Below are 27,676 nucleotides of genomic sequence, written 5' to 3'. Positions count from 1 at the left end.
GATTGTATTGTTAATATGCTGTCATGGACTCAAGCACTCTGTCCTATAACCTCTGTGACCTTGTATCATAATTGTTATACTGTAAGTGAAGCTTGGGTCCCTTTACCTTTTCTGCAGCAGACAGAACTGGACTGTTCCCATTCAGGAGGTTCTTGGTTATGTTGACTTCCATGGCTGTGAGATACAAATCCTTCAGTTTATGTCATTAAACATTAAGTCTATATACGTTATAATCAGCAACTACTATAGACGATGCTTAACGACATTATGTCCACCCGTTACTTATTAAGGACATCAGATGTGATGGTTTGGATTTTTACCTAGTACTTGGAATGATTTCGGACCTACTGGACTAAATGGTAGATCTACTTCTTGTAGTTTGTCCCATCACAAACAACAGGACACGAAATTACTTTCAACATTACTGTTGTTGATGTGTTTAACTTAGAATGAGTCTCAGTGGGTTCTGGGACTAGTTTTCTGATTTAAAAAGGTTCTATAGTCGCAGAAAATGACTCTGTTAACATAAATTCAACTTTGGTGCAGGCTGTGTTGAAAAAAACATGTCTTACCAGGAACGAAGCTGACCTGCACCTCCTGAGAGAAAATGTACGAGAAAATGTACAAATAGTGAGAACAGAGTAATAGAACAGCAAACATGTTCCCATGGGCCAGGGTACCTTTATTAGTTCCTCTGGAGTTTTCTCCACAGCCTTAAGTCTATCCAGGATGAGGTTCTCATTAGTGGAAATTCTCGACTCTTCTCGCTCCAGAGAATAAATATCCATTTCTATGCTGCTGGGTCAGAGCAGATTAAAAACAGGCTGTTGTAGTGTGTGTCTGTGAGTGTGGGTGTCATACCTGTGAATGTGAAGCTGCAGATCCCTGGTCTGCTTCTGGTCACACAGAGGACTCTGCTTTCGGAGGGTGTGGGAGGCCGAGTCCTGTAACAGCCACTGCTCACGCAAAGCTTTCTTCTGTCAGGTTAAAAGGGAGACAGATGGTTCAGCAGAGGACAGTATGAGAAGGCAGAGTAATAAAACAAGCATGTACAACATGAACAACTTCACATTTATATATGCATGAGGTATGCATAATAACACTAATCCAGATGCTGATTGACTACTACAGATGTACAAGATGTTCTAGTTATGTGAAGCTGGTGCAGTGAACCTTTAGATGCTGTAGTTTGACCTTCTCCTGGTCCAATTCCACTTTCTTCACCCGAATGAGTTGCTGAATATGATGCTTCTCCTGAAGGATCAAATTAATTCTCAAAATATCTGAATTAGAGGTTAACACCAGAGCAAATACATAAACACAGTAATAATGCCTCGTGAATAACCACTATTCTAAAGTAAAACACATTTTACACACAACAACATATTTATGCTGAACTAGGGCTGTTGTTACAGTCTTCTGTAACAGTGGAGTCACTCATACTTTAATAGCCTGGACTCTCTTCTTTAGCAGGTCTGACTCCTCCATCCTGCTGTGGGACAGACAGAAAGCATGAGAGAGAAAACACATTTGAAAAAGATAGTTTGGGCCCTACCAGGTTTAAATTTTAAGACGGGGGAGATCTAACTTTGGCACAGTAGAATGTACAGCAGAGCATGTGTATGGGTTGATTCGGAATTTTTCATGTGTACCTAAAAGAGTGAGCAGTAAGTGTATGCACAGCATAGCATCTGTCTGCCTTTGTCTTTGTCCTTGTCTTAGTATTTTGGTTTTTGTTTGACAGTATGATTTTACAAATTTTATTTGACAAATCTGACATAATGCCATCTACAGTGGAAACTCAAAGGCTGGTCTTTTGCACAAGTATGCGTTTTATTGTAGTAATTGCATATTTATTACATTGCCCCCCTCTACTATGGGGTGCCAAATGTAAAAGGAGCACCTATAACTAGTTTTCTCACATTTAACTAATGACACAACATGTTTTCTCACATTTAGTTAAATGTGCAAAAGTCTAAATGTAAATGTTAAATGTAAATGTTAAATGCTAAATGTTAAATGTAAATGTTAAATGTAAATGTTAAATGTTAAATGTTAAATGCTAAATGTTAAATGTAAATGTTAAATGTTAAATGTTAAATGTTAAATGTAAATGTTAAATGTTAAATGTAAATGTTAAATGTTTGCCGAGTGTAAACTGAATATTCATGAATGGGCAAGTAGACTCCATCCCTACCCTCAAACAGCACTGGTCTCAGATCAGAGACGCAAACTCAATCACCTCAAACAGTTCGCGCAAACCCCGCCCACATCTGATCTGGAAACTTTTGTTTTTAGCCTGGACGTAACTTTGACTAGCTAGTATAGTTAGCCAACTAATTCTCCACCGGCGCCACAGAAATATTCTATTTAAACCTACTTAACTCCTCATTAATGGTGTTTACGACAGAACGGCAGTTTGAAGCGGAGCCTCAGCCCGCACACCTGCCGTTACAGCCCGTTCAATCTCCCCCAACGGGAGGGAGTCGGAGCTGGCGGCCTTGATGGCTTCGACTTCAGGCTTCTCCCCAGTATTTTCGTGCACCGATCCAGAGTCAGATGTGGGCGGAGCTATGCGTACTGTTTGACGTGTTTGAGTCCGCGTCACTGATCTAGGATAATAGGGGGTGGAGTCTACTTAAATATTCAGTTCGATCATTTAACATTTACATTTAGACTTTTGCACATTTAACTAAATGTGAGAAAACATGTTGTGTCATTTAGTTAAATGTGAGAAAACTAGTTATAGGTGCTCATTTTACATTTGGCACCCCATACTCTACTGCTAACCCAAGATGACTGACAGAGACTCAGAGATTAAATTTTTTGAAATTTGCTTATTTTTTAGCATATGTAGGAGTTCAGTGTAGGGGTTTAGGTTTATAGGATGAGGATGGATAAATGGATGGATAAAAAAAATAATTATTCACATGGACGCTCTGTATGTGGTGTGGGCAGACAGCTGCTAGGCACTTTTTACAGCACTGTGGTGGCCGTCAGTAGTCCTGTATAGAGTTGTGTGCTGGGCGGGGGCCAGTACAGGCAGAGACAGGAAGAGACTCAACAAGCTGGTTAAACAGGGCTGGGCCCTGCCAAAATGGCACCCTGGGCGAGATCACGATTTTGTGCAATCTACTTGCGTTTTTTTCTGAAGGCTTGGAGCGGTAACCACACCATGCTGGCTAAACTAACATCCTTCATGGAGAACCCCTCCACCTCCTGCACCACACTGTAGAGCACATATGTCAAAGTCTCGGCCCGCGAATAAATTATCTATGGCCCCCAGGATGATATTTGATTAGTATTAGAACCAGCCCGCGGGCTGTAGCAGTCCCCTGGTGTTTTGCACGCACCAATACTACATTTCCCACAATGCAACAGTAACCCGCGAACTCACTGCAGCGCAGCAAGCGGACCCCGGCCTCATCATTCATCAGCAGTCAGAGCAGATGTCAACTTTAAGCTACCTCCCTCCCTAAAAAATGGCTAAACGGAAGGAACAGGGTTTCAAGCTAGGTGGGAGGCAGAGTACATGTTCACTGAGTTAAATGGCAAACCTGTGTGTCTGTGTGGAGAAAGTTTGGCTGTAATGAAAGAATACAATCTAAGAAGGCACCATGAAAAGTCTAGGAAACACACAGACAAAGACAAGAATATGGACACGGAACAAAGGCTACAGAAGGTGGAAGAATTAAAACGAGGTCTTAAGTCCCAGCAGGCTCTGTTCACAAAAGCAAAATCACAAAGCGAAGCTGCTGTCAAGGCGAGTTTTATTGTGGCAGAAGAGGTCGCAAAATCCGCCCGGCCATTTACAGAGGGAGAGTTTATCAAAAACCGTATGCTTAAAGTTTGTGACGCAGTGTGCCCAGACAAAAGGCAACTATTTTCAAACGTGAGCCTGAGCAGAAACACTGTTGCTGAACATATAGACCAGCTTTCCACCAATCTAAAAGAACAGCTGTGGGAAAGGGAAAAGATTTCATCGGATATTCCCTTGCTGTGGATGAGAGCACCGACACATCTGACATTGCCCAGCTGTCAATTTTCAGTCGTGGAGTGGACTCCAGCCTGAGCATAACAGAAGAGCTTTTGGCATTACGTCCTATGCATGGCACAACTACAGGACAAGATCTGTATGAAGAGGTATCCAGATGTGTAAATGAGATGGGCCTGCCTTGGGAAAAACTTGTGGGATTGACAAAAGACGGAGCACCCGCGATGTGTGGGCACAGGAGTGGACTGGTGGCAAGGATGCGTGAGAGGATGCAGAAGGAAAACGTCACAGGTGAGCTGACAGCTTATCACTGCATAATACACCAGGAGTCGTTGTGTGGCAAAGCCTTGAAAATGGAACATGTAATGAGCACCATAACGCGGGCAGTTAACTTCATCAGAGCAACAGGTTTAAATCACCGCCAGTTCAAGGCATTTCTGGGCGAGTTAGATACAGAGTATGGTGACTTGCCCTATCACACAGAGGTGCGATGGCTAAGCCAGGAAAAGGTGCTGCAAAGATGTTTCGAGCTGCGTGAGGAGATCTGTCTGTTCATGGAAAGCAAAGGGAAAGACACAACAGAGCTGCGAGATGAAACTTTTCTGTGTGAAATGGCATTTCTGTGCGACATCACGAGTCATTTGAATGTGATGAACCTGCAGCTGCAGGGACGGGGGCGTGTCATCTCTGATATGTACAGTACAGTGCAGGCGTTTGAAACCAAGCTGAGTCTGTGGGAGACGCAGATGCGTGAAGAACACTTGAACCACTTTCCCAGTTGCCAGACTATGAAAGAGAGGCTCTCTACCGCTGTGTTCCAGAGTGCACAGTTTGCTGACAAACTCAAAATACTGGCCGCCGACTTCCGACGCCGATTTGCTGACTTTGAAGCCCAAAAATGCAGGTTTCAACTGCTCGGCAATCATTTGCAGTTGACGTGGAAAGCGCACCACCAAACCTACAAATGCAGTTGGAGCTTCAGTTGGAGCTTCAGTGCAATGACACACTGAAGGATATGAGAGAGTGGGTGCTGCTGAGTTTGCACGTTTCATCCCCGACACAATGGCCGAGCTGCGCATCCAAGCTGCTCAGACGCTCTCTATGTTTGGCAGCACATACCTGTGCGAACGACTGTTCTCTTTGATGAAGCTAAACAAAACATCACACAGGAGCCGTCTTACTGATCAGCACCTCCACTCAATCCTGAGGATTTCCTCAGCTCAGAGCCTTACCCTGAACATTGATGAACTTGTACAAAAGATGAGACACCACCAAGTATCAGGCTCATCCTCAGACAAGTGAGCATCACAGAGCATTAACGTATTTTTAGTTTTTAATTCAGTTAAATTTTTACATTTGTTTCTACAAGACATGTGATTTTTCTTTGAAGGAAGTATTGTTTTCTCTGTGTGCCATATATTTTTGCATTTTATTTTATTTATTTATTTATATTATTTTTCAGTTAATGGACTCAGGGGAAATTGCAGATAAGAGCCATGAGAAAGAATACAACTGATTTGATTTATTCTATATTTTCTCATTTTACTATTTGAAGCAGTAATTTAGGATAATAGAGCAGCATAGTATTGCATTTTCAGTTTATAATGCATTCAGTTTCATTTATGCATTTATCTTGATATAAGGAACATGTTTTGTTTTTGAAGGAAAATTGCTTTTTTGCTGTTTGCCTGTTGAAGATGTTTTCTCTTTAACTTACTGACAGAGCCATAAGAAAATATTACTTTATTCATTTAATGTACAGGACATGTGATTTTTCTTTGAAGGCAGTTTGTTCTTGTCTGTGTGCCTGCTGAAAAATGTTTTCCCTTTAACTTACTGACAGAGCCATAAAAAATATTCGATTATTCATTTAATCATTAAATAATACACTGTGTTAGGTCTTGGTTCAATAGGCTATGTGCAATCATTTCAATATGTTTTAATAAACATTGAACCAGTCCGGCCCTCGGATTATAGCCAATTTGTTTTTTGGCCCTCTGTGTATTTGACTTTGACATACCTGCTGTAGAGGCTCTGAGCAGCTCCTCCAACACAAGACTGTTACACCCACAGTGCAGGAAGGAACGCTACCGCAGGTCAGTCCTCCCCATAGCTATCAGACTGTGCAACACAACACTAGAGTGACACACAAATGTACCTACATGGTGTATTCCGTTCAACTCATTGTTGTTTGTCAACAATGAGTTTTTATTTTTCTTGCTTTGCTAATACTGCTGCTGTCCATTCCATACTGTTCCTCTATACTTCTATACTGTCTATACTTCTATACCCATTTAATGTCTCCTTGCTGCTGCAGACAAAAGAATTTTCCCACTGTGGAATAAATAAAGTTTATATATAGATATATAGATAATATAGATATAGATAATAAAGTTATCTTATCTTACAAAGTCAGCAGATACAACCGATGTGACTATAACTCCCTTTATGACTTGATGCTTGTCCAGTGAAGGAAGACAGTCTAAAAATCGGGATTTGTTCAAGTCAGCCCATTTCCATTTTCTCTTAGCTGTCACATCCACTGTAAAAGCACATTTCAGCCTGGTGGGAGCAAATCCTACAAAATAAAAGCTGAGAGGCGCTTTATTCTTCGGTGAGGTAGCCACTCAGCAAAGATGTGGGTAAACTGAGCTAATCTGCTCATGAGGTAGTTAATCTGTGGAAGCCATCTGCTTGCTGGCTGAAGAGAATCAGAAAACCCATGTGGGTTAACCAGTTTGTGTATAATATATTTATCCATATACATAGTTCATGTAACATACAAATGTCTGTACTACTACTAATACAAGAAACCTTCCACAGATGAATCATTGGCAGGACAACTCATTTTAAGCGAAGGAACTTTTACATTTGGATGAATGAATAAAATTATTAGTTAAAGGTCAGCAGAAATAGGAGTAAGTCTAAACTATACTGTAGGAAAAGCTGCAGCAGCTACTGCGGAGAAACCGAAGCTTGAACAGAATTAAAGGCTTATCTCTGTTCTTGTTCAACCAGAGGACACTTTATACTCGCTAACATTAATTTAATTAAGTTTAACGTCACACCCGCCCACAAGTCATCTCAAGACTTTACAGGCACTATATAAGAAACTGAACAGATACAAAGAAATTCTATAAATATAAATGCAAGTAAAGGTTCTTACCTGGCAGTAGCCCACCTCTCCGTGCAGGACATACTTCTGCTCTGTGCCACATGAAGCCGTCAGCAGGGAGGCGGGGCTCCTTCTGTGGAAATACAGCTTATTCACAGTGTCTGACATCCAATATTAAGAAGCTCCTTGCTCCTAGAAAGTTGAATTTTTATAAAACGTTTTTGTGTTCTTGTTCCTGTACCTGAACACAGGCAGGATGTTGGACACAGGAACTGGACCAAGGTGGTGTAATGGGAAAAAATGTGCCTTTGTGCATCCAATGCAGTCAACATGTGCTGGTTAGATTCAACACTGAACATTCTTACACAAACAACTAATCTCTTGTGCCCTGTCGTACATTAAGCTTAGAATCTGATGTTCTGTTTGACTGACTAATAGTTCATGATCTGTGTATGTCTTTTACACTCTGGTCTCTGGCTCAATCCTATCTGACTCCCCACCAGACCCAAGACTATAAAACCAAATGCATCTTGTCTTTGAGGCTTGGTGTTTCTTCCTTTTTGATGACAAGTGTTAGGGTTAGCGCACCAACACCGATGATGCAGAAGTGAGAATGCAAACATTTTTATTGGTCCAGAGAGACATTCCACTGGGGCCAGGTTTGTGTTTTGGTTTGTTGATGTACACAATCAACATCCATGTTTTGGATTTGCTTTCCCCATTATTTTTATTTTCCTTTATTTTTATAAGAAATGACACAAAAGACAACTCTCTTATCTGCTTGTTTATGGGACATTTCCACCACAATGGTTGGACTAGTAACTGGTCATATTTTAATTTGTCATTTTTGGATTTTCACTAAGTAAAAAACACTTTTTTATTTGATGCAAACAATTATCACAAATCTGAGAAAGCTAAAAACCGCTCTTAGCTTAGGTTTTTGCTAGTAAAAGCTAACTTAGAAAAAAGTAATGAAAATTAAAATGCTATTAAACAACAATTATCCCAGCCTACACAGCAGGCTGACTTAGCTGCTCCTTCTTTTCCACAGCACAGGACAAACCAGGATAGTTTGGTAGAATAGGTCAAACCAGGATGTTCCTAGAGAGATTCATCATATTTTAGTGCGCAAACTGGTCTCTGTAACCAGCCTGGTTGTCCTGCAAAAACTGTTGAGACTGTCATGGTATAGTTTTAAAGGGAACAGACGAGTAATCCTGGTATGAAGACAGTGTGGTGGAAATTTTCCATAAAGAAGCAGATGAGAGAGTTGTCCTTTTGTGCGATTTATTGAAATAATAAAGAAAATAAAAATAATGGGGAAAGCAAATAAAAAGCATGGTATGTTGATCGTGCACATCAACAAACCAAAAACCAGCTGGGAGATCAGTGCACACACCACGAAGGTGTGATGCAAAGAACCCACGATCCTCAAGTTGCTTCTGCCTTTTAACCCCTTTCTCTGGCTCTGGTGGAATGTCTCTCTGCAGCAATGGAATTGTTTGTGCCACTTTATCTCGCAGTGAGTGAGAATGTTTGCTTTCTCACTTCTGCATCACCCTGTCTTGTTATCCAAAGGAAGGAACACCGAGCTTCCAAGACAAGATGCATTCGCTTAAACAGCCTTGGGTCTGGTGGGGAGTCAGATAGGATGGAGCCAGAGTCCGGGTGTAAAAGACAAACATATATCATAAATTATTAGTCAGTCAAATGAAACATCAGATGTTTAGACTTGATGTACGACAGGGCACAAGAGATTATTTGTTTGTGTAAGAATGTTCAGTTCAGTATTGCACCTAACCAGCACATGATCAGTGTGTTGGATAAGAAATAGCACAAGGCAAAGTTTTTCCATTACAAAAGTCAGTTTACTATTATGTGGATGGACACAATTTGAATGCTTTAGTTCAAGTTTTGAGTTGAGATCCTTCAGTTTTAATCCTGACTTAAGATGTGGAAAGACTTTAGGTTTTAGGACTGCAACTGGATTCTGGAATTGCCCCGTTTCCACTGCCATATCATGAATGGCAATGAAAAGATGCAGTCAGACAGTATTAGAGTTGTGCTGCTCCCATGTGATTAAAGAATAAATTATGTCTTACGCATTTTATGATTTTACTAGATTTCATAAGGAATATGGAATCTGGCCTCAGGCTGGGATTGGCTCAATTTTGCTCCAAGTTATCATGCAGCCAAAGCCTCCCCACAAATGGTCAAGAATTTAAAAGTTTCAAATCTACTACATAAACCCAATATATATATAATATGTACAGTATATGTAGAGTTAGTATAGTTACACAGAGCAGAATTAGATTTATTTTTATAAATACAGGAAATGAACACGTAATCAAAAATGGACAGGAAGGAATGAAGTGGTACTACTTACTACAATTGGTGCAATATATTGCTCCTTGACTACACACATACTGTAAGTGGACTGACAGAATCAGAATCAGAATCTGTTTTATTCACCAAGTTTGCACAGGACAACCAAGGAATTAGATGTGGTCTGACTCCGTGTTTTTGTTTCCTCTTGTGGTGTGAACAAGAATTATTTACATATTTATCATAGTTATTTACATAAATGTACAGCACAGTAGGATACTTACAGTACAACTGACTGGGCTTCTGTTGTGACAGGAGGATCCAACAGGCTGATATTACCATCAGAGTCTGTTAAAACCAACAAAGAACCCAACCCAGAATCTAAGAAATGGATATATAAAAAGTACGTAAAAAAATTAAATATAGAAGTAGGCCTCTTACATTTTACAAATGCACTTGTATCCTGGTGAGTGACTGGTTCTGACGAACTCCCTCCAGGAATTTCTTTAGCCTCTGCTTTCCAGTGTTCATGCTGAGGGCCATCTCCTCTGCATGCGTCAGGGGTGGTGGTGCAGGTCCTCCACCAGTTGTTTTAGCCTCTGCCTTGTTGCTGTTGGCTGAGTAGAACTCAGATGATTTAACTGTGTGAAAACATTACACCCATGTTGAAAACACTGCTGCACTGCTATACTCTGCATGCTATTTAATTATTTAAAATGTCAAATGTTTGTAAAGTCAGGTAGTCTACACCCATGATATGACACAACCCTGTATGAATGATGTATTTAAAACTTTTAAAAACGTAGTTGCCGTGTTTTCCGCACTATAAGGCGCACCGGGTTATAATGCGCACCTTCAATGAATGGCCATACACAAACAAGCGTGTGTGCAAACCTTATGCGCGTTCTTCAAATGATCATAACATACTTCCTCAATTGCTTGGAAGCCAATGACTCCTTTCAGCTTGGCTTCATGCTTGTCTAAAGAAGAGAATAAAATATATAATATAATAATACACTGTATCATTCACATGTGCATGAAGGGACTCTTCGTGTTTCGCATGCATTGGTATGTTTACAGTTCCATTTAAAAGACCAGTTTTGACTGTAAAATACGTTCTGACTCCTCCTTTACAAACACTGACTTTGCCCGTTCCCACCTGCACAATTTTTAACACAGTCAGCAATAGTTTTTGTTTGTATTGTGAGTGTAGCATTATGTAGAAAAATAATAAATAAATAAAAAACTCACTGAAAGTCTGGTGGGATCTTTATCTTGCATTTTTCTATGTGAAGGTAAGCAAAATCCATTTAGAAAATACAGTGACGCACTGTACGAAAGGGACTAGCTAAATAAATTAGCTTACATTTCCGTCTTTCTCGTTCGCACGTGCACGCGTCAGTGGGTGTCATGGAAACAGAACGACGGAAGTTATATAAGGCCCGTAGGCGCGGGTATTCCCCCCTTTGCAGTTGGACGCTAACCTTGACGGACGAAAGTTTTTCTGTGGTGGCTAAGGATTGCTCCAGGAACCACGAGCCCTTGGATATTTAACTCAATTTAAGGATCGTTGGATTTACTATTTGGGCAACAGTCACTCACCTGTTCTGAAAGAACCAACTGGTGCATCTGGTGAGCTGATGTCTGGAAGTACCGGCGTGTGGCCCAGATTCACCTCTGCTTGGCAGGTTAGAAAAGACACGCTGCTTCTATATTAGTCTACATGAAACTTTGCTCCTTACAACTGTTTAATAAGTAACTTTGCTCCTTACAACTGTTTCATAAGATCTTTGTAGTAGAAATATTTGATTTTAAGGTTGGAAAGGTTTTTAATGTGGTTTATTCCGTTTTAATTAGCTATTTTCCCCTTAAATGTCTATATATGTGTTGAATGTAGTATTAATATAGTATTTATTGACAACCTGTTATTTTTGTTAAGGTGTAGAAATCACTTTTTGTGATTCAAAATGGCGACTGGGCCTAAATTCATGTGTTCGTGTTCCCCATGGAAACTCGATCACGCGCACAGGTCCAGTTCTGTCAGTAGCTGCGTGACTGGAGTGAGTGGACAGAGATTCGTTTTGATATAATAGTTTCACAGCTACATCAAAACGACCGGTTTACTTTTTTTTAAATGTCTATTTGATAAAAAAAAACATATCGTTAAGACAGTAGGGAATTTACTCACCTGCGTGCAAACAACTTAGTTTTCAGTTATGTTTCAGATAATATGAAGATGTGAGAAAGATGTGTCTGTGTTGGCAGTTGAAAACACAGATTTTTGTTTAGTGAACTTTCTAAATTGCATATGAACAAAACGAACAAGTGCATGCTTTATTTAGCGTTTATCTGACGTTGAAGTGAGGTTTGCAGCGTTCATTAAAATAAATTAACCAAGTTTATTTATTGTAGTTAAATCTAGGCTTGCGGACATAACAAAGGTCAGGGTTCATTACAATAATATTCATGTGCATTAATATCTGACTAATAATATAACACTGTTGTAAAGCCTACCGTAAAGTACTGTAACTGTGTCCAATCCGATCGTTTATTCAGCGTTTGCTTTGAGAGTGGGGAAACAGCGCCGTACCGTGGTCATTTAGTGTCTAACATGGGTTTCACCGTCTTGGCTCCTCTACTGCCTGTGTCATGGCCTCCGGGTCACTTCCTACTCTGTCGAATGGACAAACACCACATTCACGTTACTTATTTTGTCCTGTCTAGTTACACTAGGAACATAAAACAACACGTAGACACCAAAATAATACGATGGCGTTGAAGTCATGGCAGGCAAGTGTCCCTGTGTCTGTAGCTGCAGCAAGTTCAGTTTTTAGTGTGATATCAGACACAAGTGTTTGAGTAAATGGGAAAAGCTGTAAGTTGTCAAAAGTCAAACAAGTTGTATCAAGTTAATAATCTTTTCTGTTTTGTGTTTGAATTGAAAGAGAAGAAGAAAAGAGAGCGAAGGAAGAAGGAATGGCACAATGGCAAATAAGAAGACCCGTGTAGGATCCGTGACAGAAGAACCAGAGAGACAGAGAAGAGAGAAAGCAGAAGAGGAAAGAAGAAGAAGAAGAAACAAAGAAGCCAAAGTGGACTATGCATCTGCATATGTCCAGGAGTGGCGGAACAAGCTGATAAGGAAACGTGTGGAATGCAACTTGAAAGAAATGGACAGAGATCAAAGGATGGCAGCACTAAAGGAACAAGACGAAATAGAATGCCGCATACAGATGCAGGCCGTTAGTCATCAGATCGCCATGGAGCAAGAAAGCAAAAGAAGACGTGAGGAAGCGCGGAAAGAGGAGATGAAGAAAACCGTGTTGGAGAACTTCAATGTCAGCGAGTACCTGCCAGAACTGGAGGAAATCCGACTGAAGAAGCTAGAGAAGAAGGAAAAGGAAATACTTACCAAGCAAGAAGAAGCAAGACAGCAACGATGGCAGAAAGAAAAGGAGCAGCGAGACAAGTATGAGAAGAAAGAGAAGAAAGACGAGAGGAAGGAAGATAAGAGAAAAGAGAAGTGGCAGAAGAAGGAAGAGGAAATAAGGAAGAAAGAAGAGAAAGAAAGGCAGCAAAGGATTAAAAGACGGACAGAACGACAACAGAAGAAGGACGAGAAAAGAGAGAAGGCTGTTTCAAAGATGGTCACAAAGGAGCTCAAAAAGGAGGACGAACGACTGAAGGAGGAAGAGGAGAGAAGAAGAAAACAAGAGAGAGAAGAGCAGAAAAGGGAGAAGAAGAAGAAACAGCAGGAGCTAAAGACATTTGAGAGAGAGAAGAAAAAATGGATGGAACAATGCGAAAAGGATGAGAAGGAGAAGAAAAAACAGCGGAAGAAGGAAGAAAAGGAAAGAAGACTGAGCAACAGGAAGGCAGAGAAGAAGAAGGGAAAAATATGAGGTCACAGCTCAGGACGTCTGGGCGGAGAGGAGGCTGAAGACGGTGGAGACCGGGGCAGCTGATCTCAGCCCCTTCATCTGTGAATGTAAGAAACATTTGTCACAACTCTCATTTAAATTCATTCATGTCCTTCTCATCATGTGGGTTTTACTGTGGATTCGGTTTCCTGGGGCCTGTATTTGTTGAGTAGTGTTTTTTATACTGTCATGTCTTAAACTCGAGTAAATTGTTGCTTTCTTCTCAGTTTCTGCAGACGCCAACCCGAGTCCAGCGGAGGAAACGGTGACTTGGTGGAAACCAAAGCTCTGGTTTCGCACCAACGTCGTCCGCATCCACCCAGTTTAAAAGGTGAGCAGACCTAAACTGTTTAGAGTCTTTTTGTTTAGTATTATTGCATTATGTGAAATTATTCTCATGACTCGTGACAGTAAACACATTGTAAACACATTATGCCGTCACAGTTCCATCAGGCTCCTGCACTGACTTAGTCCAGAACTGTTACTTGCATCTACTCTGTCACAAACAGATGATGTTTAGGGTAAATTGTGAACATGCCGTACTGAGTGTTCTGCTGCTTTGTCCCTTGAGGTGGATGGACCGTCCTGGAGGAGCCCACCCCCTCAAGAGGACACCGTCTTCATCTCCTCCTCATCAGAGGAGGAGACACGTACCAATTTATTTGTTTTACTATTTGTTCTGTTAGGTAAAGTTTAAGTTAGATTGAGATAAGATGTTCTGTTCTATGTCTGTTCTGACACTTTATTTGTTCTTATTATTAGTGATCGTTTTGTATTATTGTGTTTTTAGCTGCAGAAGGTGACCCCCAGCAACGGTAAATACAACTGAAATGTTCAAGTCTTAACTATTTTTCGCTGATGTATTTACTCACTCTGTATTCTAATGCTTTCACTTTACCAGACACAACCGAACTGGACCAAGATCCTGCGTTCCAAGCAGCTCGGGCCCAAGATGGAGATCTTAAACCGACGCAGGAACAACAGCTGCACATTTACACTGAGTAAGAATGACATGTCAGAGCCTATTCATAGTCTGTTCTTCACATCCTCTACTCCTGGAGCTAATGTGTTCATTTTGGTTGTGACAGGTGCAGCTGTGGAGGCTGGAGAACTTCATCCACGGATAGGACCACCTGGAGAGAAGTTGTCCCCTGCGTTCATGGAGGCTCAGTGCAGTAAGTAATCACCTGAGCAGTCATTTACCTGAGTAGTAAAGTGGTGATAAGCTTAACATCACAATGTAGACTTGTGTGTTAACAACACATCTGTTCATGGTGTTTCTTCCAGCATCCTGCAGCTCCCCGCTCCCTCCGGCCTCCGGTCCAAACGAAGAGGAGCCTCCCGGTCCAAACCACATAGGGGAAGTGTCTTTATTACTGCTTCCTCTGTGCTGCTGGGTTTGGGACATGGTGTTGGCCTCCATCTGCCAACAGAAGTCTGTGGGGACGAGTCATTTTCACAAATAAGTTGTAAACACACTGTAATAAATACATTTCATGTTAAACAAATCATTTGGTTTGTGTTGTTTTGTGTTTCACTGTGAGACTCTGAATATGTGGGTAAAATGGTCAAAATACTCACTTATCATAACACCTGTATGAAATGCTAAATAACAGGCTGAGATCAGAATAGTGTTGTGTAATGGAAAAATTGTGCCTTTGTGCTATTTCTTATCCAACGCAGTCGTCATGTGCTGGTTAGGTGCAATACTGAACTGAACATTCTTACACAAACAACTAATCTCTTGTGCCCTGTCGTACATCAAGTCTTAACATCTGATGTTTCATTTGACTGACTAATAATTTATGATATATGTTTGACTTTTACACCCGGGCTCTGGCTCCATCCTATCTGACTCCCCACCAGACCCAAGGCTGTTAAAGCAAATGCATCTTGTCTTCGAAGCTTGGTGTTCCTTCCTTTGGATAACAAGACAGGGTGATGCAGAAGTGAGAAGGCAAACATTCTCACTTGTAACACTAATCAGGATGTTCATTTACTTACTTTGCTTTACTACATACATCAATGTACTGAATGCATATGGAATAATTAGTGAGTCTGCAACGGTAACGATGTAGCTGCCAGTTTAAGCTGCATGTTGTGTCCGCACTGGCTTGTGGCAATCTTCAGTTCCTGAATTCATCTCTAGCAAAAGGAGACAAGCTGCTCTAAGATCAGCGGGAGAAGTGGAACACTATCACAGCCTGATAATCTCACGTAGGAGAACCTTCCATGTCCATGTGCAGATGTTCAGCAAAGACCTCTTTGAAACGCAGACGCTGCTTGTCCGAGCTCTCTGAACCTCTGTGTTTGACCAGCGGGGATGCAAAGAGGAAAGAATCTGCTGAAGCTGAATAACGAATGCACGTGTATTTTAGTCATTTCACATCTGAACTGTCTCACTGCTCCCAGGGGAAACTTTGTTTAAGTATACTCTGGTAATATGTAGCCCTGCATTAGGTGGTGGACAGTATGAACAACTGTTGGCCGTACTGACTTCTGTCAGTGCGTTGCATCTCCATGAGCTAATCCCATCTGGATGGCAACATCAGAAGATTCCTTGGAGCTACGTCAGAAGCTCAGAGAACAAGCACAAAAAGCACTTCCTCAGCACAAATGTTTATAAATTCAAACACGCTCATGTGATTCCTGAGGAAGCCACAATAATAGTTCATGAACAAGAAATGTTGCGTGTTCGTCCATGACACATTTTAATCTCTTAGGGCATAACTGAACCCAACATAAGGCACTGTGTCGAACACTAGCATAGTTCATTTCTCCTGAAAGTGATTACTAGTGTTCATCTGGACGATTTCAAAGTCCAACAAATACAGAATAAAAAAAAGAGGTGTGTTGTAGCGTGCTGCCGTCATCCCTTTGCTACACCATGAACTGGGTGTATCCCTCAGCGCCTGCGACGATCACGTCCATCCAGATCCTCACGGCCTCGGGAGACGGAGCGACCATGTAGTAGACGCGGTCATGAGTTTTCACACTGAAGGTCAGCGAGGGGTTTGGACTCTGGGGGGGCGGAAGCAGAAGGTAAAGATGATGTTGGATCCGACCCGTACACACATACAGACATACACACAAACAAGCGTGTGTGCAAACCTTATGCGCGTTCTTCAAATGATCATAACATACTTCCTCAATTGCTTGGAAGCCAATGACTCCTTTCAGCTTGGCTTCATGCTTGTCTAAAGAAGAGAATAAAATATATAATATAATAATACACTGTATCATTCACATGTGCATGAAGGGACTCTTCGTGTTTCGCATGCATTGGTATGTTTACAGTTTCATTTAAAAGACCAGTTTTGACTGTAAAATACGTTCTGACTCCTCCTTTACAAACACTGACTTTGCCCGTTCCCACCTGCACAATTTTGAACACAGTCAGCAATAGTTTTTGTTTGTATTGTGAGTGTAGCATTATGTAGAAAAATAATAAATAAATAAAAAACTCACTGAAAGTCTGGTGGGACTTTATCTTTCATCGAGCCACGTTCTTGTTTGGGCTACACGTAAACATACCACGCTGGAATGAGAACGCATCATTTTGGCTCTAGCGTTTAGCTTTAGCTTCGTATAGTCCTAGGATATAGTTCCTACAGTATATTAATTTGTTTTCAAGTTGAATTAGCATGGCCACATGTAGCTAAAGTGTTAGTTTTTTTGCATTTTTCTATGTGAAGGTAAGCAAAATCCATTTAGAAAATACAGTGACGCACTGTACGAAAGGGACTAGCTAAATAAATTAGCTTACATTTCCGTCTTTCTCGTTCGCACGTGCACGCGTCAGTGGGTGTCATGGAAACAGAACGACGGAAGTTATATAAGGCCCGTAGGCGCGGGTATTCCCCCCTTTGCAGTTGGACGCTAACCTTGACGGACGAAAGTTTTTCTGTGGTGGCTAAGGATTGCTCCAGGAACCACGAGCCCTTGGATATTTAACTCAATTTAAGGATCGTTGGATTTACTATTTGGGCTACAGTCACTCACCTGTTCTGAAAGAACCAACTGGTGCATCTGGTGAGCTGATGTCTGGAAGTACCGGCGTGTGGCCCAGATTCACCTCTGCTTGGCAGGTTAGAAAAGACACGCTGCTTCTATATTAGTCTACATGAAACTTTGCTCCTTACAACTGTTTAATAAGTAACTTTGCTCCTTACAACTGTTTCATAAGATCTTTGTAGTAGAAATATTTGATTTTAAGGTTGGAAAGGTTTTTAATGTGATTTATTCCGTTTTAATTAGCTATTTTCCCCTTAAATGTCTATATATGTGTTGAATGTAGTATTAATATAGTATTTATTGACAACCTGTTATTTTTGTTAAGGTGTAGAAATCACTTTTTGTGATTCAAAATGGCGACTGGGCCTAAATTCATGTGTTCGTGTTCCCCATGGAAACTCGATCACGCGCACAGGTCCAGTTCTGTCAGTAGCTGCGTGACTGGAGTGAGTGGACAGAGATTCGTTTTGATGTAACAGTTTCACAGCTACATCAAAACGACTGGTTTACTTTTTTTTTAAATGTCTATTTGATAAAAAAAACATATCGTTTAGACAGTAGGGAATTTACTCACCTGCGTGCAAACAACTTAGTTTTCAGTTATGTTTCAGATAATATGAAGATGTGAGAAAGATGTGTCTGTGTTGGCAGTTGAAAACACAGATTTTTGTTTAGTGAACTTTCTAAATTGCATATGAACAAAACGAACAAGTGCATGCTTTATTTAGCGTTTATCTGACGTTGAAGTGAGGTTTGCAGCGTTCATTAAAATAAATTAACCAAGTTTATTTATTGTAGTTAAATCTAGGCTTGCGGACATAACAAAGGTCAGGGTTCATTACAATAATATTCATGTGCATTAATATCTGACTAATAATATAACACTGTTGTAAAGCCTACCGTAAAGTAACTGTGTCCAATCCGATCGTTTATTCAGCGTTTGCTTTGAGAGTGGGGAAACAGCGCCGTACCGTGGTCATTTAGTGTCTAACATGGGTTTCACCGTCTTGGCTCCTCTACTGCCTGTGTCATGGCCTCCGGGTCACTTCCTACTCTGTCGAATGGACAAACACCACATTCACGTTACTTATTTTGTCCTGTCTAGTTACACTAGGAACATAAAACAACACGTAGACACCAAAATAATACGATGGCGTTGAAGTCATGGCAGGCAAGTGTCCCTGTGTCTGTAGCTGCAGCAAGTTCAGTTTGCGCGTTACCGTTTTTAAGTGTGATATCAGACACAAGTGTTTGAGTAAATGGGAAAAGCTGTAAGTTGTCAAAAGTCAAACAAGTTGTATCAAGTTAATAATCTTTTCTGTTTTGTGTTTGAATTGAAAGAGAAGAAGAAAAGAGAGCGAAGGAAGAAGGAATGGCACAATGGCAAATAAGAAGACCCGTGTAGGATCCGTGACAGAAGAACCAGAGAGACAGAGAAGAGAGAAAGCAGAAGAGGAAAGAAGAAGAAGAAACAAAGAAGCCAAAGTGGACTATGCATCTGCATATGTCCAGGAGTGGCGGAACAAGCTGATAAGGAAACGTGTGGAATGCAACTTGAAAGAAATGGACAGAGATCAAAGGATGGCAGCACTAAAGGAACAAGACGAAATAGAATGCCGCATACAGATGCAGGCCGTTAGTCATCAGATCGCCATGGAGCAAGAAAGCAAAAGAAGACGTGAGGAAGCGCGGAAAGAGGAGATGAAGAAAACCGTGTTGGAGAACTTCAATGTCACCGAGTACCTGCCAGAACTGGAGGAAATCCGACTGAAGAAGCTAGAGAAGAAGGAAAAGGAAATACTTACCAAGCAAGAAGAAGCAAGACAGCAACGATGGCAGAAAGAAAAGGAGCAGCGAGACAAGTATGAGAAGAAAGAGAAGAAAGACGAGAGGAAGGAAGATAAGAGAAAAGACAAGTGGCAGAAGAAGGAAGAGGAAATAAGGAAGAAAGAAGAGAAAGAAAGGCAGCAAAGGATTAAAAGACGGACAGAACGACAACAGAAGAAGGACGAGAAAAGAGAGAAGGCTGTTTCAAAGATGGTCACAAAGGAGCTCAAAAAGGAGGACGAACGACTGAAGGAGGAAGAGGAGAGAAGAAGAAAACAAGAGAGAGAGGAGCAGAAAAGGGAGAAGAAGAAGAAACAGCAGGAGCTAAAGACATTTGAGAGAGAGAAGAAAAAATGGATGGAACAATGCGAAAAGGATCAGAAGGAGAAGAAAAAACAGCGGAAGAAGGAAGAAAAGGAAAGAAGACTGAACAACAGGAAGGCAGAGAAGAAGAGGGAAAAATATGAGGTCACAGCTCAGGACGTCTGGGCGGAGAGGAGGCTGAAGACGGTGGAGACCGGGGCAGCTGATCTCAGCCCCTTCATCTGTGAATGTAAGAAACATTTGTCACAACTCTCATTTAAATTCATTCATGTCCTTCTCATCATGTGGGTTTTACTGTGGATTCGTTTTCCTGGGGCCTGTATTTGTTGAGTAGTGTTTTTTATACTGTCATGTCTTAAACTCGAGTAAATTGTTGCTTTCTTCTCAGTTTCTGCAGACGCCAACCCGAGTCCAGCGGAGGAAACGGTGACTTGGTGGAAACCAAAGCTCTGGTTTCGCACCAACGTCGTCCGCATCCACCCAGTTTAAAAGGTGAGCAGACCTAAACTGTTTAGAGTCTTTTTGTTTAGTATTATTGCATTATGTGAAATTATTCTCATGACTCGTGACAGTAAACACATTGTAAACACATTATGCCGTCACAGTTCCATCAGGCTCCTGCACTGACTTAGTCCAGAACTGTTACTTGCATCTACTCTGTCACAAACAGATGATGTTTAGGGTAAATTGTGAACATGCCGTACTGAGTGTTCTGCTGCTTTGTCTCTTGAGGTGGATGGACCGTCCTGGAGGAGCCCACCCCCTCAAGAGGACACCGTCTTCATCTCCTCCTCATCAGAGGAGGAGACACGTACCAATTTATTTGTTTTACTATTTGTTCTGTTAGGTAAAGTTAAAGTTAGATTGAGATAAGATGTTCTGTTCTGTGTCTGTTCTGACACTTTATTTGTTCTTATTATTAGTGATCGTTTTGTATTATTGTGTTTTTAGCTGCAGAAGGTGACCCCCAGCAACGGTAAATACAACTGAAATGTTCAAGTCTTAACTATTTTTCTCTGATGTATTTACTCACTCTGTATTCTAATGCTTTCACTTTACCAGACACAACCGAACTGGACCAAGATCCTGCGTTCCAAGCAGCTCGGGCCCAAGATGGAGATCTTAAACCGACGCAGGAACAACAGCTGCACATTTACACTGAGTAAGAATGACATGTCAGAGCCTATTCATAGTCTGTTCTTCACATCCTCTACTCCTGGAGCTAATGTGTTCATTTTGGTTGTGACAGGTGCAGCTGTGGAGGCTGGAGAACTTCATCCACGGATAGGACCACCTGGAGAGAAGTTGTCCCCTGCGTTCATGGAGGCTCAGTGCAGTAAGTAATCACCTGAGCAGTCATTTACCTGAGTAGTAAAGTGGTGATAAGCTTAACATCACAATGTAGACTTGTGTGTTAACAACACATCTGTTCATGGTGTTTCTTCCAGCATCCTGCAGCTCCCCGCTCCCTCCGGCCTCCGGTCCAAACGAAGAGGAGCCTCCCGGTCCAAACCACATAGGGGAAGTGTCTTTATTACTGCTTCCTCTGTGCTGCTGGGTTTGGGACATGGTGTTGGCCTCCATCTGCCAACAGAAGTCTCTGGGGACGAGTCATTTTCACAAATACGTTGTAAACACACTGTAATAAATACATTTCATGTTAAACAAATCATTTAGTTTGTGTTGTTTTGTGTTTCACTGTGAGACTCTAAGTATGTGGGTAAAATGGTCAAAATACTCACTTATCATAACACCTGTATGAAATGCTAAATAACAGGCTGAGGTCAGAATAGTGTTGTGTGATGGAAAAATTGTGCCTTTGTGCTATTTCTTATCCAACGCAGTCGTCATGTGCTGGTTAGGTGCAATACTGAACTGAACATTCTTACACAAACAACTAATCTCTTGTGCCCTGTCGTACATCAAGTCTAAACATCTAATGTTTCATTTGACTGACTAATAATTTATGATATATGTTTGACTTTTACACCCGGGCTCTGGCTCCATCCTATCTGACTCCCCACCAGACCCAAGGCTGTTAAAGCAAATGCATCTTGTCTTCGAAGCTTGGTGTTCCTTCCTTTGGATAACAAGACAGGGTGATGCAGAAGTGAGAAGGCAAACATTCTCACTTGTAACACTAATCAGGATGTTCATTTACTTACTTCGCTTTACTACATACATCAATGTACTGAATGCATATGGAATAATTAGTGAGTCTGCAACGGTAACGATGTAGCTGCCAGTTTAAGCTGCATGTTGTGTCCGCACTGGCTTGTGGCAATCTTCAGTTCCTGAATTCATCTCTAGCAAAAGGAAACAAGCTGCTCTAAGATCAGCTGGAGAAGTGGAACACTATCACAGCCTGATAATCTCACGTAGGAGAACCTTCCATGTCCATGTGCAGATGTTCAGCAAAGACCTCTTTGAAACGCAGACGCTGCTTGTCCGAGCTCTCTGAACCTCTGTGTTTGACCAGCGGGGATGCAAAGAGGAAAGAATCTGCTGAAGCTGAATAACGAATGCACGTGTATTTTAGTCATTTCACATCTGAACTGTCTCACTGCTCCCAGGGGAAACTTTGTTTAAGTATACTCTGGTAATATGTAGCCCTGCATTAGGTGGTGGACAGTATGAACAACTGTTGGCCGTACTGACTTCTGTCAGTGCGTTGCATCTCCATGAGCTAATCCCATCTGGATGGCAACATCAGAAGATTCCTTGGAGCTACGTCAGAAGCTCAGAGAACAAGCACAAAAAGCACTTCCTCAGCACAAATGTTTATAAATTCAAACACGCTCATGTGATTCCTGAGGAAGCCACAATAATAGTTCATGAACAAGAAATGTTGTGTGTTCGTCCATGACACATTTTAATCTCTTAGGGCATAACTGAACCCAACATAAGGCACTGTGTCGAACACTAGCATAGTTCATTTCTCCTGAAAGCGATTACTAGTGTTCATCTGGACGATTTCAAAGTCCAACAAATACAGAATAAAAAAAAGAGGTGTGTTGTAGCGTGCTGCCGTCATCCCTTTGCTACACCATGAACTGGGTGTATCCCTCAGCGCCTGCGACGATCACGTCCATCCAGATCCTCACGGCCTCGGGAGACGGAGCGACCATGTAGTAGACGCGGTCATGAGTTTTCACACTGAAGGTCAGCGAGGGGTTTGGACTCTGGGGGGCGGAAGCAGAAGGTAAAGATGATGTTGGATCCGACCCGTACACACATACAGACATACACACAAACAAGCGTGTGTGCAAACCTTATGCGCGTTCTTCAAATGATCATAACATACTTCCTCAATTGCTTGGAAGCCAATGACTCCTTTCAGCTTGGCTTCATGCTTGTCTAAAGAAGAGAATAAAATATATAATATAATAATACACCGTATCATTCACATGTGCATGAAGGGACTCTTCGTGTTTCGCATGCATTGGTATGTTTACAGTTTCATTTAAAAGACCAGTTTTGACTGTAAAATACGTTCTGACTCCTCCTTTACAAACACTGACTTTGCCCGTTCCCACCTGCACAATTTTTAACACAGTCAGCAATAGTTTTTGTTTGTATTGTGAGTGTAGCATTATGTAGAAAAATAATAAATAAATAAAAAACTCACTGAAAGTCTGGTGGGACTTTATCTTTCATCGAGCCACGTTCTTGTTTGGGCTACACGTAAACATACCACGCTGGAATGAGAACGCATCATTTTGGCTCTAGCGTTTAGCTTTAGCTTCGTATAGTCCTAGGATATAGTTCCTACAGTATATTAATTTGTTTTCAAGTTGAATTAGCATGGCCACATGTAGCTAAAGTGTTAGTTTTTTGCATTTTTCTATGTGAAGGTAAGCAAAATCCATTTAGAAAATACAGTGATGCACTGTACGAAAGGGACTAGCTAAATAAATTAGCTTACATTTCCGTCTTTCTCGTTCGCACGTGCACGCGTCAGTGGGTGTCATGGAAACAGAACGACGGAAGTTATATAAGGCCCGTAGGCGCGGGTATTCCCCCCTTTGCAGTTGGACGCTAACCTTGACGGACGAAAGTTTTTCTGTGGTGGCTAAGGATTGCTCCAGGAACCACGAGCCCTTGGATATTTAACTCAATTTAAGGATCGTTGGATTTACTATTTGGGCAACAGTCACTCACCTGTTCTGAAAGAACCAACTGGTGCATCTGGTGAGCTGATGTCTGGAAGTACCGGCGTGTGGCCCAGATTCACCTCTGCTTGGCAGGTTAGAAAAGACACGCTGCTTCTATATTAGTCTACATGAAACTTTGCTCCTTACAACTGTTTAATAAGTAACTTTGCTCCTTACAACTGTTTCATAAGATCTTTGTAGTAGAAATATTTGATTTTAAGGTTGGAAAGGTTTTTAATGTGATTTATTCCGTTTTAATTGGTTATTTTCCCCTTAAATGTCTATATATGTGTTGAATGTAGTATTAATATAGTATTTATTGACAACCTGTTATTTTGTTAAGGTGTAGAAATCACTTTTTGTGATTCAAAATGGCGACTGGGCCTAAATTCATGTGTTCGTGTTCCCCATGGAAACTCGATCACGCGCACAGGTCCAGTTCTGTCAGTAGCTGCGTGACTGGAGTGAGTGGACAGAGATTCGTTTTGATGTAACAGTTTCACAGCTACATCAAAACGACCGGTTTACTTTTTTTTAAATGTCTATTTGATAAAAAAAACCATATCGTTTAGACAGTAGGGAATTTACTCACCTGCGTGCAAACAACTTAGTTTTCAGTTATGTTTCAGATAATATGAAGATGTGAGAAAGATGTGTCTGTGTTGGCAGTTGAAAACACAGATTTTTGTTTAGTGAACTTTCTAAATTGCATATGAACAAAACGAACAAGTGCATGCTTTATTTAGCGTTTATCTGACGTTGAAGTGAGGTTTGCAGCGTTCATTAAAATAAATTAACCAAGTTTATTTATTGTAGTTAAATCTAGGCTTGCGGACATAACAAAGGTCAGGGTTCATTACAATAATATTCATGTGCATTAATATCTGACTAATAATATAACACTGTTGTAAAGCCTACCGTAAAGTAACTGTGTCCAATCCGATCGTTTATTCAGCGTTTGCTTTGAGAGTGGGGAAACAGCGCCGTACCGTGGTCATTTAGTGTCTAACATGGGTTTCACCGTCTTGGCTCCTCTACTGCCTGTGTCATGGCCTCCGGGTCACTTCCTACTCTGTCGAATGGACAAACACCACATTCACGTTACTTATTTTGTCCTGTCTAGTTACACTAGGAACATAAAACAACACGTAGACACCAAAATAATACGATGGCGTTGAAGTCATGGCATTCAAGTGTCCCTGTGTCTGTAGCTGCAGCAAGTTCAGTTTTTAGCGCGTTACCGGTTTTTAAAGTGTGATATCAGACACAAGTGTTTGAGTAAATGGGAAAAGCTGTAAGTTGTCAAAAGTCAAACAAGTTGAATCAAGTTAATAATCTTTTCTGTTTTGTGTTTGAATTGAAAGAGAAGAAGAAAAGAGAGCGAAGGAAGAAGGAATGGCACAATGGCAAATAAGAAGAGCCGTGTAGGATCCGTGACAGAAGAACCAGAGAGACAGAGAAGAGAGAAAGCAGAAGAGGAAAGAAGAAGAAGAAGAAACAAAGAAGCCAAAGTGGACTATGCATCTGCATATGTCCAGGAGTGGCGGAACAAGCTGATAAGGAAACGTGTGGAATGCAACTTGAAAGAAATGGACAGAGATCAAAGGATGGCAGCACTAAAGGAACAAGACGAAATAGAATGCCGCATACAGATGCAGGCCGTTAGTCATCAGATCGCCATGGAGCAAGAAAGCAAAAGAAGACGTGAGGAAGCGCGGAAAGAGGAGATGAAGAAAACCGTGTTGGAGAACTTCAATGTCACCGAGTACCTGCCAGAACTGGAGGAAATCCGACTGAAGAAGCTAGAGAAGAAGGAAAAGGAAATACTTACCAAGCAAGAAGAAGCAAGACAGCAACGATGGCAGAAAGAAAAGGAGCAGCGAGACAAGTATGAGAAGAAAGAGAAGAAAGACGAGAGGAAGGAAGATAAGAGAAAAGAGAAGTGGCAGAAGAAGGAAGAGGAAATAAGGAAGAAAGAAGAGAAAGAAAGGCAGCAAAGGATTAAAAGACGGACAGAACGACAACAGAAGAAGGACGAGAAAAGAGAGAAGGCTGTTTCAAAGATGGTCACAAAGGAGCTCAAAAAGGAGGACGAACGACTGAAGGAGGAAGAGGAGAGAAGAAGAAAACAAGAGAGAGAGGAGCAGAAAAGGGAGAAGAAGAAGAAACAGCAGGAGCTAAAGACATTTGAGAGAGAGAAGAAAAAATGGATGGAACAATGCGAAAAGGATGAGAAGGAGAAGAAAAAACAGCGGAAGAAGGAAGAAAAGGAAAGAAGACTGAGCAACAGGAAGGCAGAGAAGAAGAAGGAAAAATATGAGGTCACAGCTCAGGACGTCTGGGCGGAGAGGAGGCTGAAGACGGTGGAGACCGGGGCAGCTGATCTCAGCCCCTTCATCTGTGAATGTAAGAAACATTTGTCACAACTCTCATTTAAATTCATTCATGTCCTTCTCATCATGTGGGTTTTACTGTGGATTCGTTTTCCTGGGGCCTGTATTTGTTGAGTAGTGTTTTTTATACTGTCATGTCTTAAACTCGAGTAAATTGTTGCTTTCTTCTCAGTTTCTGCAGACGCCAACCCGAGTCCAGCGGAGGAAACGGTGACTTGGTGGAAACCAAAGCTCTGGTTTCGCACCAACGTCGTCCGCATCCACCCAGTTTAAAAGGTGAGCAGACCTAAACTGTTTAGAGTCTTTTGTTTAGTATTATTGCATTATGTGAAATTATTCTCGTGACTCGTGACAGTAAACACATTGTAAACACATTATGCCGTCACAGTTCCATCAGGCTCCTGCACTGACTTAGTCCAGAACTGTTACTTGCATCTACTCTGTCACAAACAGATGATGTTTAGGGTAAATTGTGAACATGCCGTACTGAGTGTTCTGCTGCTTTGTCCCTTGAGGTGGATGGACCGTCCTGGAGGAGCCCACCCCCTCAAGAGGACACCGTCTTCATCTCCTCCTCATCAGAGGAGGAGACACGTTCCAATTTATTTGTTTTACTATTTGTTCTGTTAGGTAAAGTTTAAGTTAGATTGAGATAAGATGTTCTGTTCTATGTCTGTTCTGACACTTTATTTGTTCTTATTATAAGTGATCGTTTTGTATTATTGTGTTTTAGCTGCAGAAGGTGACCCCCAGCAACGGTAAATACAACTGAAATGTTCAAGTCTTAACTATTTTTCGCTGATGTACTTGATGTTACTTGCATCTACTCTGTCACAAACAGATGATGTTTAGGGTAAATTGTGAACATGCCGTACTGAGTGTTCTGCTGCTTTGTCCCTTGAGGTGGATGGACCGTCCTGGAGGAGCCCACCCCCTCAAGAGGACACCGTCTTCATCTCCTCCTCATCAGAGGAGGAGACACGTACCAATTTATTTGTTTTACTATTTGTTCTGTTAGGTAAAGTTTAAGTTAGATTGAGATAAGATGTTCTGTTCTATGTCTGTTCTGACACTTTATTTGTTCTTATTATAAGTGATCGTTTTGTATTATTGTGTTTTAGCTGCAGAAGGTGACCCCCAGCAACGGTAAATACAACTGAAATGTTCAAGTCTTAACTATTTTTCGCTGATGTATTTACTCACTCTGTATTCTAATGCTTTCACTTTACCAGACACAACCGAACTGGACCAAGATCCTGCGTTCCAAGCAGCTCGGGCCCAAGATGGAGATCTTAAACCGACGCAGGAACAACAGCTGCACATTTACACTGAGTAAGAATGACATGTCAGAGCCTATTCATAGTCTGTTCTTCACATCCTCTACTCCTGGAGCTAATGTGTTCATTTTGGTTGTGACAGGTGCAGCTGTGGAGGCTGGAGAACTTCATCCACGGATAGGACCACCTGGAGAGAAGTTGTCCCCTGCGTTCATGGAGGCTCAGTGCAGTAAGTAATCACCTGAGCAGTCATTTACCTGAGTAGTAAAGTGGTGATAAGCTTAACATCACAATGTAGACTTGTGTGTTACACAACACATCTGTTCATGGTGT

General features: G+C 41.3%; 3 protein-coding genes across 10 annotated transcripts in view; 2 read left to right on the top strand and 1 right to left on the bottom strand.

Annotated features, from left to right (window-relative positions):
* Window positions 1-17,259, bottom strand: part of LOC114844600 (palmdelphin-like) — a 20,183-nt gene extending 2,924 nt beyond the window's left edge. Inside the window, exons 1-12 of one of the 7 annotated variants that reach the window (XM_055503653.1) lie at window positions 10,801-10,924; window positions 10,329-10,414; window positions 9,876-10,075; window positions 9,719-9,782; window positions 7,161-7,242; window positions 6,015-6,695; window positions 1,444-1,492; window positions 1,174-1,254; window positions 862-977; window positions 681-795; window positions 573-597; window positions 107-174 (exon numbers count right to left, since the gene is read on the bottom strand). In XM_055503653.1, the coding sequence (XP_055359628.1) occupies window positions 107-174; window positions 573-597; window positions 681-795; window positions 862-977; window positions 1,174-1,254; window positions 1,444-1,488 (450 nt within the window). In that variant the 5' untranslated portion in view covers window positions 1,489-1,492; window positions 6,015-6,695; window positions 7,161-7,242; ... (2 more) ...; window positions 10,329-10,414; window positions 10,801-10,924. The other 6 variants (XM_055503651.1, XR_008693022.1, XM_055503652.1 and 3 more) reach the window with 6 other exon arrangements.
* On the top strand, window positions 17,221-23,766 carry LOC114844583 (trichohyalin-like). Its single transcript, XM_029132061.3, has 7 exons — window positions 17,221-17,442; window positions 18,710-19,748; window positions 19,908-20,011; window positions 20,252-20,495; window positions 20,582-20,681; window positions 20,769-20,855; window positions 20,968-23,766. Exons 1-3 carry the CDS (start codon window positions 17,395-17,397, stop codon window positions 20,006-20,008), a joined length of 1,188 nt encoding a protein of 395 aa, XP_028987894.1. The 5' UTR covers window positions 17,221-17,394; the 3' UTR covers window positions 20,009-20,011; window positions 20,252-20,495; window positions 20,582-20,681; window positions 20,769-20,855; window positions 20,968-23,766.
* Window positions 23,633-27,616, top strand: LOC114844941 (uncharacterized). Of its 2 annotated transcripts, XR_003783787.3 has the most exons (6): window positions 23,633-23,766; window positions 25,038-26,079; window positions 26,239-26,342; window positions 26,970-27,212; window positions 27,299-27,398; window positions 27,486-27,616. XR_003783787.3 is itself a non-coding variant. In XM_029132641.3 (4 exons), the coding sequence occupies exons 1-3, from the start codon at window positions 23,719-23,721 to the stop codon at window positions 26,337-26,339; spliced, it is 1,191 nt and encodes a 396-aa protein (XP_028988474.1). In that variant the 5' UTR covers window positions 23,633-23,718; the 3' UTR covers window positions 26,340-26,342; window positions 26,582-26,738. The 2 variants fall into 2 exon arrangements, 1 of the variants encoding a protein (XP_028988474.1); XM_029132641.3 differs by lacking the exons at window positions 26,970-27,212; window positions 27,299-27,398; window positions 27,486-27,616 and adding an exon at window positions 26,582-26,738.
* Window positions 27,617-27,676: the final 60 nt, after the last annotated feature.

The sequence above is a fragment of the Betta splendens genome, chromosome 17 (assembly GCF_900634795.4).
Source record: "Betta splendens chromosome 17, fBetSpl5.4, whole genome shotgun sequence".
In the NCBI taxonomy this organism is placed as follows: Eukaryota; Metazoa; Chordata; class Actinopteri; order Anabantiformes; family Osphronemidae; genus Betta; species Betta splendens.
This window is presented reverse-complemented; position numbering and strand designations above follow the sequence as displayed.